At 45.8% G+C, this 18,831-nt stretch overlaps 1 protein-coding gene across 2 annotated transcripts in view; it reads right to left on the bottom strand.

The window, feature by feature from the left end:
* HDHD2 (haloacid dehalogenase like hydrolase domain containing 2) overlaps nt 1–15,535 on the bottom strand; it is an 81,352-nt gene extending 65,817 nt beyond the window's left edge. The window contains exons 1-2 of one of the 2 annotated variants that reach the window (XM_088476500.1): nt 15,313–15,535; nt 1,364–1,465 (exon numbers count right to left, since the gene is read on the bottom strand). In XM_088476500.1, the coding sequence (XP_088332626.1) occupies nt 1,364–1,464 (101 nt within the window). In that variant the 5' untranslated portion in view covers nt 1,465; nt 15,313–15,535. Of the gene's footprint in view, nt 1–1,363; nt 1,466–15,220; nt 15,279–15,312 lie in introns of those variants that run through there. The other variant, XM_088476501.1, reaches the window with a different exon arrangement.
* Nucleotides 15,536–18,831: the final 3,296 nt, after the last annotated feature.

Genomic DNA, 18,831 nt, shown 5'->3' with positions numbered 1-18,831 from the left:
CTGCCTGCAAATTGTACTCTCACCATGTAAATCAGGACTGGTAAATAGCAGTAACAAGTTGACTTAATCCACATCAAGCAGATAGTTTATTTGAGACATACATAGAGATCATTTGTAAAACTTATTTTATTAATTGATTTAATACAAGTTATATGATAAACGGTCATGTGGCTCCAACAAAGACAGAATTATAATGAAGAGAAAATATCTCTTATCAGCCTCACTTAATGCGCTGCCAGTTGCATAGCAGGAACCTCTGGTCTACTGCTCTCTGCTGTCATCAAAGGTCACGTGGGCCCATATAGACAAGTCCTGGACCTAGAATCGTAGCCTTAGGGCCGAATTCAATTAGGTGCGAAATCGGTCGATTTTTGCTCAAAAAAACTTCGAAAACGGACGATTTTCGTCTAAAAAACCAGGCGAAAATAGGTGAAACTCAGGACAAGCAGGGAAATGCATCTGTACCCCAAAAAATGGCTGACGTACATCGGAAAATAATTTAGAAGTGTATTATTGGTCGTAATAAAAGTATTTAGGCTACTTAAATTGCGTCAGTTGTCGGTAATTTGCGTATATGAAAAAAATTGTAAAAAATGATAGAAAGCTCATTTTTTTCCCCAGGAAATTACTGTTCCACGTAAATTCAGGGTACATTAAAATGGGTCTAAGTATATTTTCGTGTCGTAAAAGCGCACTTTTAAAAAACGTTAAAAAAGCACCTGCTGCAACCACGTGCAATGTTTAAAACACTTGACGCATCCACATTGCCCCTCCGAAATACCAGACCCAATTCGATAAACCCATTTTCAACGTTTTTATTTTCTGATCACCAAAAATTTGACCGGTTGTTTTTCACCGAATGACGCAACTTTCCCCCAAAATAACGAAGGGTCATTTATCATTAAGGGGGGGGGGAGGGGTCCAAAGGGTTCTGAATGAGATCACCACATTTTTTGTCAAAAAGAGTGATTTAGCTTTTTTTTTCCACCTGGTCCGAGATGGTGAAAACTTTTCGCCTTTTCACTGTCTAATTATCGTGGGCGCGATAATTGGCCGCAGAATGGGCCGATTTCACACCTAAATGAGTTGAGCCCTTAGCCTGAAGCCCAGATCACTACACAATGACCCAGATTCCAGGACAGCGGTTAGAACAAGATACAGGGAAATCATATTTTTCTCCTTGAAATGTGTTTTCTCAAACTGTCCATGTGGGAACAATGGGAGAGGGATATTCCCCTTCCAGGACCTTATCGCCAGCTTGTGTATCAGATAGAAGGAAAAAATGAACATGGATGCCAGGATGACGCAAGTGGACACTACAGTGTAAAACCTAAAATGTACAGTATTTAAATGAGCCACTTACCTTCTCAGCGCCTCCTGAGCTCCAGGCACAGCCGTGTCCTCAATATGGAGAGTGCCACTAAGATCCACCAGCACCGCCTTCAGTACACCACGAGCTGCCATTCTGCAATGACACAGGAACCAGTAGGTTTATGCCACGTAATAAAGGATAAAGCGCAGCCTGATTTACTGCTTTATTCTAATGCGAGTATCCATTCGGCTAATGCGGGGGATAGAGGGCCTGATTCAGACCCGCTCGCAAGCGAGTCGATGGTGGCCCAGTGCGCACACGCGGCGTGTACGAGCCCCGGAGCGAGCGCAAAAAGCACTCACTCCGTGGCTCACTACAAAAGGGACGGCTGTCGATGTTGATCGACAGCTCGCCCCGTTTTGTAGGCGTGGCCGGGGGGTGGCTTCACAAACGGAGGTGTTCCCAAGCGAACGCCTGCTGTTTGTCAGCGGCCCCACTGATATCACCAGTGATGTCAGTGGGAGAGCTTCCTGCTCTATTAGAGCCAGAAGCTCTCTGGGGCTTGCGGCCATGAGACCCTACCACAAGGATCTCATCACAAGCCCGATGGTCACGATGGTCTTGGCCGCAACTAAAAAAAAAACAGCGCCCGCCCTGATTCAGAGCGAGCGCTCGCTTTTTGCGAGCGCTTCTGAAACAGGCCCAGAGTGTGTTTGCCGGCCATTTAATTTCACGCCGGCCTCCGCAACGGCCATCATCAGTATCAACACTTCCACCAGCCCCATCTATATTACTTTTTATGTGACAAGTGGAACGTTTCTGTTATTATTATATATGCAAAGAAAGAGCATTTAGAGCCAAGCAGGAGGAGCTTTAAAAAGACTTGCAGTCATAACTTCAGAAAGTTGGAACCGCTCGACCCCAACGCTCTACACTTTATTTATTCTTTAGGTCTACCCTGTAATAAGATCAATTTAAAAATCATCATCATCCATTATTTTTGTACCATTTTTGCTAAAATACAGCCGTTACAAATATTCAAGTTTTTTAAAAGATGAAAGAATTTACCCCTTAATCTCTGACCCTCTTATAATGCAATCCGATGAACAGGCCCAGCCTGCGTACACGCAGAGCGCGACTTAATAAACTGGATCATTAATGGACCAATCTGTGCCCGGGTGCCCCGTGCCAGTCAGTAATCACCACTTGCTTATTGCATGCCAAGTTCTTATGCAAAAAGCAATAATAAAATAAGCTATACAACATGACAAGTCGGGGTAAAACGTTTGCACAATAGATGAAAGTAACGTTGTAGTCAGGTTGTATCCTCAAGGTCACTTGTCGCAGCAAATAACGCAAATTCCACAGCTGTCCAAATATACAGCACGTCCCTATAAATTCCAGCACAAGATTCCTTCCTTGTCCCCGACCAGTTTCAGGGCTCGCACAGCGGGGAGAGGCAGTTCACACCTTCTAAATAAGTCAATATGCTGGGTCATTTTGCAATCAGATTCGGTTATCAGTTTGCTGATTAGAGCTGCTCTGATAACTGTCTCTTACATCTAAAGCTTTAAACGTGCCACCAATTTAACTCTTGGTGGCCGGGTTTGGGTTCCACAGCTCGGATATGCAAGGCGCCGCAGCGGCGTGCCTCACCAGTAGGGAAGAGTTAAATCTTCTGAGTAATTTCACCATCATGACAATAGCAGATAATATTAGGTCTTATCTAGGAGAAATCAGCAAATTAGCTAGAGGGTGAATCAGGAGTGTCAAGGTGAAGGTTGTATTCTGGAGAAGTGCCCTTGGCAATGTGGGCGGTGAGAAGATGGTGGACGATGACTTAGGGCCTGATTCACCAAGGAACGCAAGTGAGAGAACGCACGGTGCGAGATGATGTTTGCGAACTACGCATGCATTGCGCGAACAGGTCGCTGAGTACGGTAAGGGTTCTCTCAGAGTACGCAGGGAACCCGCAGACACCTCCGATGTTGATTGACAGGCTGTGCCGTTTGTGGGTGGTGACAGAGGGGTGGTCGGTTCAACGCAGGCGTGCCTGTGCCGTTAAAGGGGCGTATATAAATTAATTTCAGCGGCGCCGCACGCCTCTCTGCATGCAGGAATCTCTCTAGTCCTCTGGCAGGGTCAGGTCTACCCTTAGCTTACACGCAGCTTCGAAGGCAGTCGATGTTCCCGATGTTTACGCCGTCAATCACAGCAAAGGTGGACGGCTTTATGTTTTGCTGGGTGTCTGCTTCTTGTGCTGCGGGTGCCGTGCGAATGCACTGATTAGCATATTCTCGCAGCGGCTGGCTGCGTGCATCTGCTAGGGCGTTCCTTGTTGAATCAGGCCATATTGTACCATATTGTACCATACACTTTATACAACAGAACGTGCATAATAAAACATTTCTAGCCCATCAACACACTAGAAACTGGTGCATATCTCCCAAAGGTCCCGATTCAGCTGGAACAGACCCGATTAGAGGAGGCTGCCCTGACGCCCCAACGATCAGGAATTGTGTTCCAGTCCCAGGACAGTTAGGAGGTGAGCCCCACTGGCAGGTGCCCCTCCAATGCTGAGCATTCCAAGGATTTTGTAATGGATGGGGGTTGAGTTTGTGGAAGTCTAGCGCTTCAGAAGTGCTTGCCATGCAACCCAGTATATGCCCCAATCTGGGCATGGCCACCCATTACACTATGTGACCATGCCTCCTTTCATGTGGGCTATCAAGATTCCAAGGGAAAAACGTATTGAGAGGTATCCTAGCGAGATCACTGAGGGATGAGGTACACTGTCCAAATTTTTTGCCCAGGTCTTTATGCTTGTGGATGGCATCGGTCCGCTGGGTAAATACTATTGGCACGGAGATACTTAATAAGTGGTTTTGGTTCAAATCCCTGTTTTGGTCCTTTGTGACAGAGCCGTAGCATGGCTGGCCTGGCCCTCAAAGCACATGACGTCATGACATCACTACAAGTGGGTGGGGCCGCTGGACCAGGGAGAAGTTGAGAGGGCCCCTAGCAGACGCTCCGGTTGGTCTTTACGCTGTGACTGGAGAGTAGCTGAGTGCCCAGAGCATCGTAAGGACGCAGAGGGTGGCTCTGCTGCAGCTTGCCCGGTACCCCTTATTACAGCCTAGCTCTGTGGCCAAAAACATCATCATAAACTCAAAGGGGTGGGGAACTGTGAGGAAAAAGAAAGTAGAGGCACCTTGAGGAAGTTGGCATGAAGAATGAATTGAGGGTTGGTTTACTATCGTGACGCTTTTCGGCTGGGGCACAGCAGGGTTTGCGCAACAAGATGAAGAGTAGCAGAAGTTTCCAAGGCCGCAAAATAAGCTTCATTATATGTTGCATCAGGGAAATGCCATATTGAATATAGGCAATAATACGATAGACACGTGTTCGCGTGGATGATATTTTGGGGCCCATTTATCAACAAGTTTTATCATATGCAACGAGTTTTAAAGCTTGTTGCGCATGATAATGGTGCTCCAGCCAATCAGCTCCCAACGGTCATCTGTTTGAGTGTGTTTAATCCCAAAGGCTAGATGTACACTACCGTTCAAAAGTTTGGGGTCACTTAGAAATGTCCTTATTTTTGAAAGAGAAGCACTGTTTGTTTTTTTTCAATGAAGATAACATTAAATTAATCAGAAAAACACTCTATACATTGTTAATGTGGTAAATGACTATACTAGCTGCAAACGTCTGGTTTTTAAAGGAATATCTACATCAGTGTATAGAGGCCCATTTCCAGCAACCATTGCTCCAGTGTTCTAATGGTACATTGTGCTTGCTAAGCGCATTAGAAGACTAATGGATGATTAGAAAACCCTTGTGCAATTATGTTAGCACAGCTGAAAACGGGTTTGCTCGTAGAGAAGCTATAAAACTGGCCTTCCTTTGAGCTACTTGAGTATCTGGAGCATCACATTTGTGGGTTCGATTATACTTTCCAAATGGCCAGAAAAAGAGAACTTTCATGTGAAACTCGACAGTCTATTCTTGTTCTTAGAAATGAAGGCTATTCCATGCGAGAAACTGAGCATTTCCTACAACGGTGTGTACTACTCCCTTCAGAGAACAGCACAAACAGGCTCCAAGAAGTGGGAGGCCCCGGTGCACAACTGTGCAAGACAAGTACATTAGAGTCTCTAGTTTGAGAAATAGACGTCTCACAAGTCCTCAACTGGCAGCTTCATTAAATGACACCCGCAAAACGCCAGTGTCAACGTCTACAGTGAAGAGGCGACTCCGGGATGCTGGCCTTCTAGTCAGATTGGCAAAGAAAGATCCATATCTGAGACTGGCCAATAAAAGGAAAAGATTAATATGGCCAAAAGAACACAGACATTGGACAGAGCAAGATTGGAAAAAAGTGTTATGGACAGACGAATCGAAGTTTTAGGTGCTTGGATCATACAGAAGAACATTTGTGAGACGCAGAACAAGTGATAAAGATGCTGGAAGAGTGCCTGACGCCATCTGTCAAGCATGGTGGAGGTAATGTGATGGTCTGGAGCTGCTTTGGTAAAGTGGGAGATTTGTACAAGGTAAAAGGGATTTTGAATAAGGAAGGCTATCACTCCATTTTACAACGCCATGCCATACCCTGTGGACAGCGCTTGATTGTAGCCAATTTCCACCTCCAACAGGACAATGACCCAAAGCACACCTCCAAATTATGTAAGAACTATTTAGGGAAGAAGCAGGCAGCTGGTATTCTGTCTGTAATGTAGAGGCCAGCGCAGTCACCAGATCTCAACCCCATTGAGCTGTTGTGGGAGCAGCTTGACCGTATGGTACGCAAGAAGTGCCCATCAAGCCAAACTAACTTGTGGGAGGTGCTTCAGGAAGCGTGGGGTGAAATTTCTTCAGATTACCTCAACAAATGAACAGCTAGAATGCCAAAGGTCTGCAATGCTGTAATTGCTGCAAAATTAGCATTCTTGGACGAAAGCAAAGTTTGAAGGACAAAATTATTATTTCAAATAAAAATCATTATTTCTAACCTTGCCAATGAATGGACTATGGCCCTCATTCACAGCCGCTCGCTATTTGCGGGTCGTTCGTTCACAAACAAGGGGTGGCTATTCAAATGATTCGTTCGCTCATTGCGGTTTGTTCACGCCTTTGAACGAGCGTGCAAAACTTGCGGTTGTAATTTTGAAAAATACGCCCCCTTGCCGCTCGCACCATACGTCATGTCCGCTATTTATTAGATTAATCGAGTACATCGAACAGCGTATGAACTGCTCGCTATTCTTGTGGTTGGTTTTTTCAACCGCTATTTTGCAAGCAGTTCTAAGTAAAAAAAAAACAAGTGACGTGGTCAATGACGCTGCTGGATTAATTATGCACTCCCTTAAAGCGCCCGTTTTGACCTTTAAGCACGCCTGCGTTCTGATTTCCACTCCCCGTTTTCAAGCACCTTCCCCTGTTACCACCCACATACGCCTCCTCCTGTCACTCAAAGTAGCAGGCATTCGCTATGTAGCGAACAAACGATTTTCGGCCGCACTGACTGGTTCGCGCATGTGTATTACAATCCGTACGCATGCGCAGATGAGCGAACATCGGCTCTGAATGAGGGCCTATATGTTCAATTTATTTTGCAACTCATTTGATAAATAAATGTAATTTTCCATGTAAAACAAGAAAATGTCTGGGTGACACCAAACTTATGAACGGTAGTTTATGTGGTGACATCGTTTAGTGTCTTTTACAATACATCTAGGAGTTAAATTGCTCCTCCAATCCAACTGTGGAACGTCATTATTTAATAATTACCTTGGACATTAATTCTTTGGAGGGACTTTCAGTTCCAAAATAGACCTTTTAGGTTTGTCCTCATGACCACAATTGTGTGGTGTTTTTTTTTTTTTTTTAATGAACTACACACTTGGTGCCCACACACATACCGATGTCCTCACGATACGATTTCATGGCCAATTTCTCAAGAACTTTCACGGGAGCTCCCTTGCCGTCGTGATCAGGATTTGGAGTTAAAAATGTCCAATCAAACTAATGATCTATCTTGCAGCCAATGCATTGTATCCCAGATTGGCTAATCTGCCCTACAGCATGGCAGATCAGAAGATGCGATATACGTCGAATGGGGACGTGCATCGGCATCGTGCTCGCGAGTATAAACTCACGATTTGTACCTTATTTACCCGATTCGTCGTCACGATTAGTAGAAATCGGCCAAATTGTGTAAAATGTCGCTATGTGTGTGGGCACCTTTAGGGTCTGATTCAGACCCGGACGCTATGGGGCCGGATATTTAAATTGAGAGCTTGCTCTTTGCGGTCTGTTGACGCCTCTATGTCTGAGCGAGCGAGCGTCCGAAAAATGCGCTCGCTATTTTGTAAAGACGTCCCTTTGCCGATCACATCCTACGTCATCTCCTGTATTTATTTGATTAATCGTGAACATCGAAAGGCATCTGAACTGCTCGCAGTGCTTGAGGTAGGATTTACTTCCCGCTATCACTCCGAGCAGTTCAGGCTAAAAGACAACCAAGTGACGTGGTCGATGACGCTGCTTTGTTAATTATGCACACCCATTAAACGGCGTTTTGACCGTTTGGCACGCCTGCGTTCGGATCTCCACTCCCCCGTTTTCAAGCACCTTCCCCTGTTACCACCCACAAACGCCTCATTCTGTCACTGAAATAAGCAGCCCCTCGCTGTTTTACGAGCGCACGATTTCCGACCGCATTGACTGGGTCGTAATGCGCATGTGCGAACCATATGCATGCGCAGTTTTGCAAACATCGCTCAGAGCGAACGAGCGGCTCTGAATCAGGCCCATATTCTATTTAAAGCCAAACACTCCTAATGGGTGAGTATATGATTTTTGTATGTGTGTTTTAAAAATGTTATTCGATGTAAAAAAAATTAACATTGCCATACAACTACCGCCCCACTCTTTGTATATTCATGTGTTTATATAGGTGGTGGCCCCACTGTGGATGCTGCTATGTTGGATAGTACTTTATAATGTCATTGGCATTTGGTTGCACTTTTCTCCTGCTTTCTCTAAGCAAGTATGTACCTGCTCCCATTCACGTTTACAGGACGTTTTTCGTATTGCACCCACCCTGTGGTCTCGTCGCAAGCCCGATGGTCGCGACCATCATCTGGCCGCTCGCTAAAGCTGTAGGTGGTCACCCACAGCTTAGCGAGCAGCCAGGAGGCAGAACGAAAAAAAACAGGGACGACCTGATTCAGAGCTTTTTTGCGAGCGCCTCTGAACCAGGCCCAGAGGTTCCCGGAAATCTGATGACGCAATTTGCATTGAATTGTGTCATCGTGGCCCCGCCCTCGTTTCACAATGCCGGTAATCACGCCATTGCATATCGAGGATGGGGCTGCGATGACACAATCACGTTACCGTGCCCCAGATCCGCCCACCTCCACGTGCCTCAGGCCCCCCGTCTCTCAGGGGGCCCCTCCCGCTGGAACACACTGCTGCAGCAGCCCCCGGACACTAAGACACAGCGGCTCTACGAGGTGGTGCGACCTCCGACATGTGACTTCTGCGCATACATCTACCTGTCCTCTCCGTACATCCACGGTGCCACCACCAGATGGGGGCGTTGCTGACAAAAGGGTCAGGGCGTGAGGGGTGGGGGTGAGCCCCGGGCCACCCAAAGGCTTAATCCGACCCTGCTACATCCCCTCAGTCCATGCATAACATTACATGTGCTCTCTTTCTACTCTCACACATCCCACTGACCCCAGGGCGACATCGCTCTGTGACTGGATCGTACAGCCCACCAAGAGCCTCTCTAATGTGCAATATGTAGCACCTACCCCTGTGTATCAATGCCTATTTCCCTACAGAGTGTAAGCTTGCGAGCAGGGCCCTCTCACCTGTGTCAGTTATTACCCAGTCTCGTTTTATTACCGTCTGTTCCTAATTGTAAAGAGCAACAGAATATACTGGCGCTATATAAGCAAATGTTAGTTATTCAATAAATAAATGCAGATGCTGCACAGCTATAGAATAATATAGAGGAGTCATATGCACAGCTATAGAATAATATAGAGGAGTCATATGCACAGCTATAGAATAATATAGAGGAGTTATATGCACAGCTATAGAATAATATAGAGGAGTCATATGCACAGCTATAGAATAATATAGAGGAGTCATATGCACAGCTATAGAATAATATAGAGGAGTTATATGCACAGCTATAGAATAATATAGAGGAGTCATATCATATGCACAGCTATAGAATAATATAAAGGAGTCATATCATATGCACAGCTATAGAATAATATAAAGGAGTCATATCATATGCACAGCTATAGAATAATATAGAGGAGTCATATGCACAGCTATAGAATAATATAGAGGAGTCTTATGCACAGCTATAGAATAATATAGGAGGAGTCATATGCACAGCTATAAAATAATATAGAGGAGTCATATGCACAGCTATAGAATAATATAGAGGAGTCATATACACAGCTATAGAATAATATAGGAGGAGTCATATGCACAGCTATAGAATAATATAGAGGAGTCATATGCAGAGCTATGCAGTGGGGAACATCGACCCGCTTGCGAGCGTATAGCCGCTCGCAAGCAGGTCTGAATGACCCCCTGAGTCAGAGTTGGGAATAGAGAGAGAGATCTCTCAACTGATCATCTTGGTGACACCATGCTGCACTGCAGGGGGGGGCGCAGATTTAAAATGTGCAGAGGGACTTAGATTTGGGAGGAGTGTTTCCAAACTGACATCTAAATTGTAGAGTAATAATACAGCTGTGCAGTATTTGTGGGCTACATGTAAAAAAAAAAATGATGTATTTACACCCCTTTCATTGCAATATGGTTTGTCCAGGTTCACAGTTAAGCGCTATCTCTCTCTCTCTCTCTATTCCCAACTCTGAATCAGGCCCTTAGTCTCACCACCAATGTTGATGCCCAGCAATGTTTACCACAAAAAAATCTGCGGTGGGAGAATGGCCTGTGTGTATTACACTCCCCGGATGTTGACAAATTGTCCCCGCCTGAATACAGTGTAAGAGCGGTCCTGGAAGAAACACATCCACGGCCTAATGTAATGTGGAGGGAGACTCTGTGAGCAGACATGTGCAGTTCAGCATCCAAGGTATCTCACCAATCACAAGTTAAATGTCCAGCAGCCGGTATTAAATGTCCAAAAACAGGTCTTAATGCATTTCTCCGTTATGTATATCCAACGGTTTCATCAGAAGGGTCCTGACGCTGAACTGTGCATGAGCTGAGTCTCCCTCCACATTACATTAGGCCGTGGATGTGCTTCTTCCAGGACCACTCTTACATTGTATTCAGGCGGGGACAATTTGTCAACATCCCGGGAGTGTAATACACAGAGGAGGTCATTCAGAGCCGCTCGCGATCAAAGGACGCTCGCAAGCGGGTCGATGTTGTGCGCATAAGCGAGACCCGGCGAATTATACGTCGCTCGGGGTCTCGCACCAAAGGGGGCATGCTGTCGATGGTGACTGACAGCACGCCCCCTTTGGTGGGCGTGCCGGGGGCGTGGCTGCCAGACAGAGGCGTTCCCATGGGAACGCCTACCGTCTGAAGCCGGCCACACTGACATCAGTAATGATGTCAGTGGGAGTGATTTTGGCTCTGATAGAGCCAAAATCACTCCTGGGCTTGCGGTAGTGAGACCCTACCGCAGGGTCTCCGTCGCAAGCCCGATGGTCGCAATGGTCTTGACCATCGCGACCATCTTTTTGGCCGGTCACCCACAGCTATGCGAGCGGCCAGGAGGCCGCTCCATTTTCAGGTAGGAGGGCACTGATTCAGAGCGAGTGCTCTGGTCAGAGCGTTCGGCTCTGAATCAGGCCCAGAGGCCATTCTCCCACAGCAGATTTTTTGTGATAAATATTGCTGGGCATCAACATTGGTGGCGAGATTAAAGGGGCCTATTCATGATTACCCGACTTTGAACAATGCGACCAAAACCTCCTGGTTTTGGTCGGATTGTTTACAAAGTCGGGTAACGGATAGCCGGCAAGGCCCAGCGGTGGCGGAGATAGCCCCGGGCTGACAGCCTAGGCGAGAAGTGCCCTGGAGAGGGAGACCCCTTTATTGGAGGGGTCACCAACTCCCCAGGGATCCCTGGCCTGGACTGACTAGCGGTCAGGGCTGATGCTGCGGCTGATGGCCCCGGTGATAGGCCTCCCCTGGCTGTGGCATCAGTCCCCCATTAGAATTTTTCCCCTGTACTTAGTCAACCAGGACTGGGTTTGCAAAGTCCGGGGCTGGTTGTGTTTTGGGGGCGTATCTCACGTAATTTTTTTTTTTTTTTTACATTTAACATATTTGCTTTTTACAGTCAGATACATGCAAGCAACTCATTGATGTCTACATGTATCTGTATTAATTAGACCGGCAGTTGCTCAAATCGAAAGCATGAAGCTGTTTCATTCATTTGGTGATTTGAAGCTCGATTTAGAGTTCGATTTCAAATCGAATGATAGTTAATAAGGGTTGTGTGTGTTGGTCTATGTAAAAGTACCAATGTTTTCCCAATGTTCGATTTGAGGTCGATTTGACTAAAATTTTATTTGAATTTCGATTTTGCCTTTAGTAAATACCCAAATGCAAAATCGAATACAAATCGAAATGAAAATCACATCTCAAATCACTCAAAATGCCAAATCGACCTATAGTAAATTTACTCCTAAGTGTCAATTTTATGCCGGAAACTTGAGACCAATCAGTGGCATTTATTGTCTATAGACATTGTTTCTATCTCTTTTATTGTTTTATTATCTATTAGTGATTTTTTCATGTTATATTAAACAAAATTTGTTTTATTCTATATGTGCTCCATTGTTCTGTATTTTAGTTTTGCATAGCTATATAAGGGCCTGATTCAGAGCCACTCGTAAGCGGCAGCTCGTTCGCTCCGAGCGATGTTTGCCCAACTGCGCATGCGTACGGATCGTTATACGCATGCGCGAACCAGTCAGTGCGGCCGAAATTCATGTGCTCGCAAAATAGCGAATGCCTGATAATTTGAGTGACAGAATGAGGCATATGTGGGTGGTAACAGGGGAAGGTGCTTGAAAACGGGGAGTGGAGATCCGATCGCAGGCGTGCCTAAAGGTCAAACCGGGCGTTTTATGGGTGTGCATAATTAAAACAGCAGCGTCATTGACCACGTCACTGGGTTATTTTTTAGCCAGAACTGCTCGCAAAATTGTGGTAGCAAAAACCAACCACAAGAATAGCGAGCAGTTCATACGCTGTTCGATGTACTCGATTAATCTAATAAATAGCGGACATGACGTAGGATGCGAGCGGCCAGGGGGCGTAGTTTCCCAAAAAACGACCGCAAGTTTTGTTCGCTCGTTCAGACCTAGAGGCGTGAACAGACCGCAAAGAGCGATTCATTTGAATAGCCACCCCTATTTTCTGGTCGAGCGAGCGCAAATAGCGACCGGCTCTGAATCAGGCCCTAAGTGTTCCCAGCACTTTAAGTGGGAGCTGCATTACATCTGTTAATTAATCATATTTTAATTGTGTTCACTTTGCGCCTGATATATACATAGGTTACCTTGTATTTGTTTTTTAGTCTATTTACACAGTAGCAGCAACAAAAGGTCTTACAATGTACGAGGCACGAGGCACTAGTGTTTACAATTGGCATAAAGTTGCAGAATAAGCATAACGAGGCATGGCGCGGCTCACTCGTAGCGGACCTGCATTATTACCCAGGTTAGCGACTGAGTCGCACACAGCAGCTGCACGCAATGCCAGCGTCAGTGTCCTCGGTACTGCGCATAGTAGCTTTGTTGCATTTGGAAAGCGAAGACAACGCATATTTGGTACAAAAGTGTTAAGACACAAGGCGCGGTTTAGTCGCAAAGTCTATGTGGACACATCTGTAACACACTACATATAATACTGTGATTCCATAGTACATATTACGCTCTAAGGGATCTATGTACTAAGAGAGAGCTAAAGTGGACGGAGATCAAGTACCAACCAATCAGCTCCTAAATGCAATGTTACAGGCTGTGTGTGAAAAATGACAGTTAGGAGCTGATTGGTCCCCTAATTATAAACATATGAGTCCATACTATATATAATACACTACATATAACTATGTCCATACTATGCGCAATAGTATGAGTCAGTACTTAATTCAGATGCTCAGCACAGCTAACTCAAAAACATAGAAATAAAATAAAACATAACATAGAAACTTAGGACTGCCTGAGCAGTCCCCTGTTACAAAGGTGCGTCTGAATCCTGCTGCACTAAGAGGACAACTGAATGCCTGTGGCCGGGGTATATGTGGAGGAGGTCCAGAGGCATCCTGGGAGCTGGGAGCTGGGAGCTGAAAGCTTAACTGTTTGGTGCCTGGATCACTCCAACCACATTTTACCTATGGTATCCCTATGGACCCTGAAGAAGAAAATAATGATTTCACAGTAGGTCCATACTACATACAATAATAATGTATCCAGTCAGAATGTCAACATAAAATACCCACATGGTCATTATGTCAACAGTTAGGGTTAGGTTCAAAGTTAGAACTTAAGTAATGAAAAAAACGCTATGACATTCTGGTGACAAAAACATACTGTACCATATAACACACTACATATACCATTAGGAGTCCATACTGCATGTAACACACTACATATACCAGTAGGAGTCCATACTGCATGTAACACTCTACATATACCATTAGGAGTCCATACTGCATGTAACACACTACATATACCAGTAGGAGTCCATACATGCATGTATGTAACACACTACATATACCATTAGGAGTCCATACATGCATGTAACACACTACATATACCAGTAGGAGTCCATGCTGAATGTAACACGCTACATATACCAGTAGGAGTCCATGCTGCATGTAACACGCTACATATACCAGTAGGAGTCCATGCTGCATGTAACACGCTACATATACCAGTAGGAGTCCATGCCGCATGTAACACACTACAAATACCAGTAGGAGTCCTTGCTGCATGTGACACACTACATATACCAGTAGGAGTCCATGCTGCATGTAACACACTACATATACCAGTAGGAGTCCATGCTGCAAGTAACATGCTACATATACAAGTAGGAGTCCATGCTGCATGTAACATGCTACATATACCAGTAGGAGTCCATACATGTATACATGTATGTAACATGCTACATATACAAGTAGGAGTCCATAGTGCATGTGACACACTACATATACCAGTAGGAGTCCATGCTTTGTGTAACACGCTACATATACCAGTAGGAGTCCATACATGTATGTAACATGCTACATATTCCAGTAGGAGTCCATGCTGCATGTAACACGCTACACATACCAGTAGGAGTCCATACTGAGTGTAACACGCTACATATACCAGTAGGAGTCCATCCATGTATGTAACATGCTACATATACAAGTAGGAGTCCATAGTGCATGTGACACACTACATATACCAGGAGTCCATGCTGCGTGTAACACGCTACACATACCAGTAGGAGTCCATACTGCGTGTAACACGCTACATATACCAGTAGGAGTCCATCCATGTATGTAACATGCTACATATACAAGTAGGAGTCCATAGTGCATGTGACACACTACATATACCAGGAGTCCATGCTGCGTGTAACACGCTACACATACCAGTAGGAGTCCATACTGCGTGTAACACGCTACATATACCAGTAGGAGTCCATCCATGTATGTAACATGCTACATATACAAGTAGGAGTCCATAGTGCATGTGACACACTACATATACCAGTAGGAGTCCATGCTGCATGTAACATGCTACATATACCATTAGGAGTCCATCCATGTATGTAACATGCTACATATACAGGTACAAGTAGGAGTCCATAGTGCATGTGACACACTCCATATACCAGTAGGAGTCCATGCTGCATGTGGCACACTCCATATACCAGTAGGAGTCCATACTGCATATAAAACATGTGGTTCTTCTGTGCTCACTTACTGTAACAGTCTGTCCTAGCCAGCACTGAGTCCTTGTCCTGGGCTGTCCTCATCAGGCCTGTCACACTGTCATTGCACCTTTCTATCCCTGTCTCTGTATACTGCGATCAGGCATACTCCGGGCAGCCCGTCAGTAGAAAGGACACCGGGGTCCTACATGCAGGAAGTAGAGTGACTCCGCCGTGCGATCCACGCCTCGTCTCTGAGTAATGCTTTCTCTAATGGACACGTGGAACGCAGGAGAGTACCTTAACTTCCTGGTGCTTGTGCACACACTGCACAGCACAACTACAAGTTGCAGTAACCCCGGGTGGTAGGGGGGAGGGGGTTGCTGGGACTGTAGGTGCACACCAACTGTAATGCCAGTCCTGACGCAGGTTGATAACGCATGGAGCACAGGGTGCTTGAGGTGCTGTAACCCTTAGCAACTAGTCAGCTGTCAGTGTGCTCGGTCTCATTGGAAGCTCACTAGTCATATGTTCTAACTAACATCCCTCTGCAGATAGAGAGAGCGCACAGAGAGGGGCACAGGGGTCTTTGGCCACCTGGCACCACTGAAGCCGTAAACAGTGCCTACCTTCCCCAAGCCATCCCTCCCAGAAGTCAGGACAAAATGTGGGGACTAATGCACAGTTGCCTACACTCCTGGAGTGTCTGGGATACTCTCAAGAGCAAACCAGCAATGGTTGTCCATCGAGGCCCACCATTAGAGGCGGATGGTTTCTACCTATGGTGACCATAGTTGGTACTAGTAGAACTATTGATAGTTGGCACAGCAGGTGCATGGGGGATGTAGTTAGGCAGCTGGAGGTCCAAATGCCGACCGCCGGCTCCCCGACTGTGAAATCCCAGCATGGGACTAATGATAGGCATCTAAATACAGACGCCTATCATCAGCCCCATGCTGATATCCTGACGCCCGGCATACCGATCGTAGGGGAGCCAGTCATCGGGAGCGATAGCTGCGGGATGAGGGGGAACTTAGGTTTGGGCTCCCCCCTGGGAGGGTTAGGCTAGGAGAAGGGGGAATTAGGGTCAGGCACCCCCAGGGTGAGGTTAGGCATCCCCATGGGAGGGGGAAGGGGGGGGTTAGGCACCCCTAAAGAAGGGGGGGAGAGGGTTACTTACCTCCGTCTTCTGCTGCCGGCCTTCTATCGTCAGTATTTCATCCGCCAGGCTTAGGTCCGGCGGTACAACATACCAATTCTTGTGCATGGACCTTTCACCATCACCATTGTGTGGCATTATAGCACCCACATTGATGGTAGAACCGTTGGCCACAAACCACTGATGGTTGCCAAACGTCATTGACCATTTCTAAAAACATCCTCCAGATATACACATTTCTATAGGCTTCATGATGCGATACAGAGTTTTAGTACAATATATCGGCACATATGCAATATAACACATGGGTGTCCCAAATTAATTGATCAAATTCGGAAGGGGCCATGTGTAGACAGTACCTCCCAACACTGACTGCAAACTAGAACTTGGTTTGTGTGCCTATGATAAAGTGGCTTTTGCCCAGTGATTTTAAAACGCAACCCGCAATACTGTCACTAGTACCACTGTCAGATAATTGGAGGGATGCAACTCCCGTAGTTAATTTCCAGCGACATATAATACTCAGCAGGTATGGACCTTTAAGTACTGCAAACTTGGTTAAAGTGTAACTATATTAACATTGTAAAAACTGTTGAATAAACAGATAAACTTCTAGGGAAAAATGTTTCCAGGGATGACTATTTAACATTGGGACTTTCTCAGAAAACTAGGGACAGTTGGTACCAACACAGCCTAACAGTAGTAAACTGTCTCCCACCAGAGCAACCCTGCAGCTGTCCTTTTCTTTCCGAAATATCCATTCTCTGCACCTCATGCATGGGCCTTTACGAAGAACTTCCTGTTAGCTGCCAGCAGACTGCGGCTGCCCAGCTTATCCTGTTGCTATATGTATAAAGAGTCCCATGCACCAGGCATCTGTTTCTCCGATCCTACCGAACCGCCGATCATCGATGATCTCATAGCTTTTGGGGAAATGCTTCAAGTTAAAAAATCCCAGAGTTGCCTACCCCGATCAGATTTTGGTCGGGATCAGCAAGTCAGGGAAATCCAACATGTTGGTTTTGACTGATACGCCGACCTCTGGGAATCGGGGAATTGTGACAATCTATCGCTGAGGTATGGGGCCCTTTACAGCTATAATGTACTTGTAGCTCTGTATTGCATTTTATGCTCATTTCTACCGATGTACAGGTCTGTGAATAAATGTGAAAATGGCATACCTAGTGAGCTGTCATAGGGTCAGCACAAAGCATGATAATGTAAAACATTTACATCTGATTATAAACCGCTCCGCTAAGAGGGAATGATCTTTCCCTCTATGCTGACCACACTGTGCACCTTTTAATGCCACCATCTTTTAAAACTACTGGCAGAAGGTTACAGCGCCCCATCTGGTGATAGTGTGTAACCAAACAAGTGCTCTCTACGCATTTTTCACTCAGCGTACCAACTGGAACGAGACGTTGTTAAACCCTTTTAGCAAATATGACAGGTGTAACAATCAGGGAACCTGGTGACATCAGAAGATCAGCAGCATGTATAGGTTAAGGTAAAATAAAATAAAAATATGTGTTCCATAGTTTGAGAAGGAAATAATCAGATTCTAGCTATTAACATTTAACTAGCACCTTCTAGAAGAGAAGTAGAATCTGATTGGTTGCTATGGGCAACATCTCCACTTCTGAAAACTCTCACTTTAGTAAATTTACCCCCAGGGTACTTAGTGATCCTCTCTTAACTATAGATTCTGTGAGTAAGCCCAGAGCTGAAAACAGCTATGCCGGGCGCAGGTAGGGGGTGTGGCCAGACCCCCTCCTTACAAAAGATTTAAAAAAGAAACAAGTTTTTGTGGCCGCACAGAGGGCGCAGGTGTCCAGAGGTGGTGGCGCAATTCTTCCCCCTCCCCCCCCCTGCATATAATGCCGAGAGCAAGCGGACTGCTTCTGCAGCAGCCCCTCTCCCAAACCCGGCCAGCACACAGCGTGATGGCAGTGTGTGTGTTGGGCTGGGGAGAAAGGCAGTCCTCTCTCGCCCTGTCCTAAGTAGCGTCGGCGAGTGGAGGGGATGGGGAGCAGGACCCGGGCCCCTCCAACAGGCCTGGGTATATAGTACCCGCTCCCCCTCTCGGCGCCCCTGTGTAAGCCCGAGCTGTTAATGCTCGTCTGTAAGCCTCCTAATTACTTATCGTTCGGGAATGGAAACCGCTATCTGCATTTATAAAATGAATATGGATACCTCTCATACAGAACATATTACATCCGTAAGTCGCTGACATTGATAAAGTCAACATACTGTAGGACATGTCGACATAGTGAAAAGGTTAATAATAGAAATGTTAGCGTTAAGAGTATGTATTGCTTGTTGATGTGGTCAGCATGTCAACATAATATGCCGGACTGTTAAACCTTTCACCTGACTGCTGAACTTTGCAATAACCCGGTACGCGTCAGAC

This window comes from Taudactylus pleione, unplaced genomic scaffold, assembly GCF_031769625.1.
Source record: "Taudactylus pleione unplaced genomic scaffold, aTauple2 ptg000189l, whole genome shotgun sequence".
Taxonomy (NCBI): Eukaryota; Metazoa; Chordata; class Amphibia; order Anura; family Myobatrachidae; genus Taudactylus; species Taudactylus pleione.
This window is presented reverse-complemented; position numbering and strand designations above follow the sequence as displayed.